The sequence below is a fragment of the Borostomias antarcticus genome, assembly GCF_949987555.1.
Source record: "Borostomias antarcticus genome assembly, contig: scaffold_514, whole genome shotgun sequence".
In the NCBI taxonomy this organism is placed as follows: domain Eukaryota; kingdom Metazoa; phylum Chordata; class Actinopteri; order Stomiiformes; family Stomiidae; genus Borostomias; species Borostomias antarcticus.
In genome coordinates this window covers 15,001-21,427 of record NW_028176063.1, presented here as the reverse complement: position 1 = coordinate 21,427, position 6,427 = coordinate 15,001, and the positions used below count along the sequence as shown (strand labels likewise).

At 52.3% G+C, this 6,427-nt stretch overlaps 1 protein-coding gene across 1 annotated transcript in view; it reads right to left on the bottom strand.

Annotated features, from left to right (window-relative positions):
• Positions 1-862: 862 nt before the first annotated feature.
• Positions 863-6,427, bottom strand: part of pprc1 (PPARG related coactivator 1) — a gene marked incomplete at its 3' end in the record, with an annotated part of 14,495 nt that continues 8,930 nt past the window's right edge. The window contains 3 exon segments of the mRNA XM_084462779.1: positions 863-916; positions 1,297-1,480; positions 1,482-3,260. Of these exon segments, the coding sequence (XP_084318905.1) occupies positions 863-916; positions 1,297-1,480; positions 1,482-3,260 (2,017 nt within the window).

The window sequence follows — 6,427 nt, the reverse complement described above, 5'->3', positions numbered from 1 at the left end:
CCCCGCCCTTCTAGAACAGGACCTGGACCCCAACCTTCTAGAACAGGACCTGGACCCCAACCTTCTAGAACAGACCCCAACCTTCTAGAACAGACCCCAACCTTCTAGAACAGGCCCCGGGCCCCAACCTTCTAGAACAGACCCCAACCTTCTAGAACAGACCCCAACCTTCTAGAACAGGCCCCGGACCCCAACCTTCTAGAACATCATCATCATCATTCCTGATAGCTCCACACTACACCTTGTCCTCCTCTCTCCTCCACCCCCCCAGGCCCAGAGATGGCTCTGCTACACCTCCTTCTCCTCCTCCTTCTCCTCCTCCTCCTCCTCTCTCCTCCACCCCCCCAGGCCCAGAGATAGCTCTGCTACACCTCCTCCTCTCTCCTCCAGGACCAGAGATAGCTCCACACCTCCTCCTCCTCCTCTCTCCTCCACCCCCCCAGGCCCAGAGATGGCTCTGCTACACCTTCTCCTCCTCCACCCCCCCAGGCCCAGAGATGGCTCTGCTACACCTCCTTCTCCTCCTCCTCTCTCCTCCACCCCCCCAGGCCCAGAGATGGCTCTGCTACACCTCCTTCTCCTCCTCCTCTCTCCTCCACCCCCCCAGGCCCAGAGATAGCTCTGCCACACCTCCTCCTTCTCCTCCTCTCTCCTCCACCCCCCCAGGCCCAGAGATAGCTCTGCCACACCTCCTCCTCCCTCCATTACAGCACCAGGGAAAGTGATCCCAACTCCCAATTTAGCTGCTGGGGTGTGAGACCCACTGACCGGTTAGCCAACACCCCACCACTACTACTGACTGTGTGTGTGTGTGTGTGTGTGTGTGTGTGTGTGTGTGTGTGTGTGTGTGTGGAGAGCTCACCTTGGGTCTCCTCGAACTGCTCTAGCAGGCTGGTCAGATCGGCAGCTTCAATACCTGAACAACACAGAGGTCAGAGGTCAGTCAGTCCCAGTATTAACAGATCATCACTAGGGTCTCAACCCCTGGGAACAAGCATGAGGTTCCCTTCAGGAAGAACCCTAACATGAGGTTCCCTTCAGGAAGAACCCTAGCATGAGGTTCCCTTCAGGAATAACCCTAACATGAGGTTCCCTTCAGGAAGAACCCTAACCCAGCTCAGAACCCAGCTCAGAACCCAGCTCAGAACCCAGCTCAGAGGGTTAGGGTTCCCTTCAGGAACATCAGCACCACCGAGCCCGTCTGTGATCAACACAATACTGCACACCTCTGAGTGAGGAGAGAGCGTTGAGGACGACACTCAACACCCAGACTACCCAGCGCTCTGCTCCACTCACCGATCTCCGCGGTGAAGGCCTGGATCAGCTCCTGCGTTGGGCTCTGAGCCCCGGGGGGCGGAGTCTCCTGGGCCGGGCCGGCTCTCACAGGAGCCGCGGGCTTCACGGGCCGGCCCGTCCTGACCAGAGGGGGCGCGGCCTGGGACCGGGGGGGCTTCAGGACCGGCCCCTTCCGGCTAGCAGCAGTGGTTGATGGGGGGGCGCCGGGGGGGCGATGGGGAGGTCCAGCAGCAGCGGGGGGGCGCTGGTCTGTAGTGGCTTTGGCGGGGGGCGCTGGGTGGGAACACAGGTTTCAAGGCCTCAGGTTGAGGAGGGCGGGGCGTCTCTCTGAGGGTGCCCTGGGGGGCGGACACACGCGCCTCCGACTTCACCGGGGTGGGGGTGGGCCTGCGGTCCGGGGGGGTCTGGCACGGGGGCGAGAGCTCGACAGGGCCGGGGGCGACAGCTGGCGAAGGCTGGAGGGGCTGGGAGGGCGCGGCCGCCCGCTCCGGGGGGGGAGACGCAGGTTTGGGCGCGGCGGAGGAACTGGCCTTGGAGGAAGTGGCCATGTAGGCGGGCGGGACCAGCAGGGCCTCGGGCGTGGGCGGGGCGGCGGGGCCCTGGGGATGCCAGGCGGGCTTCACCTCCTCCGCCTCCTCCCTCTTGCCCGGGCGGGGCAGGTCCCTGGGGGGGGCAGGGGCAGGCAGGCAGGGGATGGGGGGCAGCTCGCTGGGGGCCTCGGGGACACTGGGCCACCTGGTGCTGGGACACTCCGGCCGGGCCAGCGGGGCCGGCCTCTTCTGCTGCCGGAGCAGCCGGTACTGCTGGAGGCTGAGGGGCTTGGGCTTGGCCTCGGGGGCCGGGGGAGGCTTGGCCTCGGGGGCCGGGGGAGGCTTGGCCTCGGAGGCCGGGGGAGGGGGCAGGGGGGCAGCCGAGGCCTCAGCAGGGTGGGACCGGGTGGGCAGACCGGCGGGCCGGGGCAACTTCTCCAGGGATGTCGCCATCGGCGACGACGGGTACGGGGCTGCTGCCGCCGGGTTGGGTTTGGGCGCCACGGGAACGGTGACCTCAGCGCTGGGGGGGGAGGGGAGCGTCAGGGTCGTGACCTCAGCGCTGGGGGGGGAGGGGAGCGTCAGGGTCGTGACCTCAGCGCTGGGGGGGGAGGGGAGCGTCAGGGTCGTGACCTCTGGGTGCGGTTCCGCCAAACTGGCCTTCAGTCTCCGCTTGTGTTGCCGGGAGTCCGGGGGGGGAGGAGTCAAGTCCGCCGGGGGGGGAGGAGTCAAGTCCGCCGGGGGAGAGCGTGACGTTTTCTTCTTCTTCTTCTTCTCAGCGTTGCTCCTCTGTTCCGCGGGCGGGCGGGGGGGCGGCGGGGGTCTCCTGGCCGAGGCGCTCCTCAGGACCCTGCCCCCCTCCGGGACCGGCTGCTCGCTCGCTTTCCGTTTCTTCCTCCGCCGCGAGGGGCTTCTCTCCGCCGCGTCCTCCTTCGGCCTCCTGACCACGGCCTTCTCCGCCCTGACCTCCGACCTCAGGGCCCGGGCAACAGGGCTCGCCGTCGCCTCCTCCGCCGCCTCGGGGGCTGTGACCTCGGGGGCTGTGACCTCGGGGGCTGTGGCCTCGGGGGCTGTGGCCTCGGGGGCTGTGGCCTCGGCCGTCTCTGGTTCCCAGGGCTCGGGGGGGATGGAGGGGAGGCCCAGGCCCGGGATGGCCAGGATGGGTTCTCCATGCTCGCCCTGGTCCACCACCTCCAGGAGGATACCTCCTTCCGTCAGGAGCTGCTCCTCGCCCCCCTCCTCCACACACACCGCCATGCAGTACGGGTGCATGTGCCTGACCAGCTCCCCCAGGCTGACCGCCATCCGGGCGCCATCCTCCTCCTCCTCCTCCTCCAGGGAGAGACGGCCCCAGCCCAGAACATCCTCTTCACCGAGGGACAAGGCCTCACCCTCCTCCTCCTCCTCTCCATCACTCCTCTGGGCTGAACCAGCCTGGGAGAGGGAGGGAGGGAGGGAGAGAGAGAGAGAGAGAGGGAGGGAGGGAGGGAGGGAGGGAGGGAGGGAGGGAGGGAGAGAGAGAGAGAGGGAGAGAGAGAGAGAGGGGAGGGAGAGAGGGGAGGGAGAGAGGGAGAGAGAGAGAGGGATGAGAGAGAGAGGGAGGGAGAGAGAGAGAGGGGAGGGAGAGAGAGAGAGGGAGAGAGAGAGAGGAGAGAGAGAGGGGAGAGAGAGAGAGAGGGAGAGAGAGGGATGAGAGAGAGAGGGGGAGAGAGAGAGAGAGGGGGAGAGAGAGAGGGGGAGAGAGAGAGAGAGGGGGAGAGAGAGAGAGAGGGGGAGAGAGAGAGAGAGGGAGGGAGAGAGAGAGGGGAGGGAGAGAGAGAGGGAGGGAGAGAGAGAGAGGGGAGAGAGAGAGGGGAGAGAGAGAGGGGAGAGAGAGAGGGGAGAGAGAGGGAGGGAGAGAGAGGGGAGAGAGAGAGAGGGATGGAGAGAGGGAGGGAGGGAGAGAGAGGAGAGAGCGAGAGAGAGAGGGATGGAGAGAGGGAGGGAGAGAGGGATGGAGAGAGGGAGAGAGAGGAGAGAGAGAGGGATGGAGCCATGGGTCAGACTCAAACTACTGACTGTCATCCACTAATACTACTACTACTAATACTACCACCACTAATACTACTACTACTACCACTACCATTACTACTAATACTACTACTACCACCAATACCATTACTACTACTGACTTCACCCTACAGCTGCTCTTCTCAGCTGACAGAAGAGAACAGAAGAGAATAGAAGAGGATATTAGAGAAGAGAACAGAAGAGAACAGAAGAGTATAGAAGAGAAGAGAACAGAAGAGAACAGAAGAGAATAGAAGAGAAGAGAATATTAGAGAAGAGAACAGAAGAGAACATTAGAGAAGAGAACAGAAGAGAATATTAGAGAACATTAGAGAACATTAGAGAACATTAGAGAACATTAGAGAATAGAACAGAAGAGAATAGGAGAACATTAGAGAACATTAGAGAACAGAAGAGAACATTAGAGAACAGAAGAGAACATTAGAGAACAGAAGAGAACATTAGAGGATATTAGAGAATAGAACAGAAGAGAATAGGAGAACATTAGAGAACAGAAGAGAACATTAGAGAACAGAAGAGAACATTAGAGGATATTAGAGAATATTAGAGAACAGAAGAGAATATTAGAGAACATTAGAGAACATTAGAGAACATTAGAGAACATTAGAGAAGAGAACAGAAGAGAATATTAGAGGATATTAGAGAAGAGAACAGAAGAGAACATTAGAGGATATGAGTGAGGGAGGAAGCACCTTGCCAGGGCAGAAGTGTGTTGAATATTAGAGGATATTAGAGGATATTAGAGAATATTAGAGGATATTAGAGGATATTAGAGGATATTAGAGGATATTAGAGGATATTAGAGGATATTAGAGGATATTAGAGGATATTAGAGGATATTAGACTATTAGAGGATATTAGAGGATATTAGAGGATATTAGAGGATATTAGAGGATATTAGAGGATATTAGAGGATATTAGAGGATATTAGAGGATATTAGAGAAGAGAACAGAAGAGAATATTAGAGGATATTAGAGGATATTAGAGGATATTAGAGGATATTAGAGGATATTAGAGGATATTAGAGAATATTAGAGGATATTAGAGGATATTAGAGGATATTAGAGGATATTAGAGAATATTAGAGAACATTAGAGGATATTAGAGGATATTAGAGAACATTAGAGGATATTAGAGGACATTAGAGGATATTAGAGGATATTAGAGGATATTAGAGGATATTAGAGGATATTAGAGGATATTAGAGGATATTAGAGGATATTAGAGAAGAGAACAGAAGAGGATATTAGAGAATATTAGAGGATATTAGAGGATATTAGAGGATATTAGAGAATATTAGAGGATATTAGAGGATATTAGAGGATATTAGAGAATATTAGAGGATGTTAGAGAATATTAGAGGATATTAGAGGATATTAGAGGATATTAGAGGATATTAGAGAATATTAGAGGATATTAGAGGATATTAGAGGATATTAGAGGATATTAGAGGATATTAGAGGATATTAGAGAATATTAGAGGATATTAGAGGATATTAGAGGATATTAGAGGATATTAGAGGATATTAGAGGATGTTAGAGGATATTAGAGGATATTAGAGAACATTAGAGAATATTAGAGAACATTAGAGAATATTAGAGAATATTAGAGGATATTAGAGGATGTTAGAGGATATTAGAGGATATTAGAGGATATTAGAGGATATTAGAGGATATTAGAGGATATTAGAGGATATTAGAGGATATTAGAGGATATTAGAGGATATTAGAGGATATTAGAGGATATTAGAGACTATTAGAGGATATTAGAGAATATTAGAGAACATTAGAGGATATTAGAGGATATTAGAGAACATTAGAGGATATTAGAGGATATTAGAGAACATTAGAGGATATTAGAGGATATTAGAGGATATTAGAGGATATTAGAGAACATTAGAGGATATTAGAGGATATTAGAGGATATTAGAGGATATTAGAGGATATTAGAGACTATTAGAGGATATTAGAGAATATTAGAGAACATTAGAGGATATTAGAGGATATTAGAGAACATTAGAGGATATTAGAGGATATTAGAGAACATTAGAGGATATTAGAGGATATTAGAGGATATTAGAGGATATTAGAGGATATTAGAGAATATTAGAGAATATTAGAGGATATTAGAGGATATTAGAGGATATTAGAGGATATTAGAGGATATTAGAGAACATTAGAGGATATTAGAGGATATTAGAGAACATTAGAGGATATTAGAGGATATTAGAGGATATTAGAGAACATTAGAGGATATTAGAGGATATTAGAGAACATTAGAGGACATTAGAGGATATTAGAGGATATTAGAGGATATTAGAGGATATTAGAGGATATTAGAGGATATTAGAGGATATTAGAGAACATTAGAGGACATTAGAGGATATTAGAGGATATTAGAGGATATTAGAGGATATTAGAGGATATTAGAGGATATTAGAGAATATTAGAGAAGAGAACAGAAGAGAACATTAGAGGATATTAGAGGATATTAGAGGATATTAGAGGATATTAGAGAATATTAGAGGAT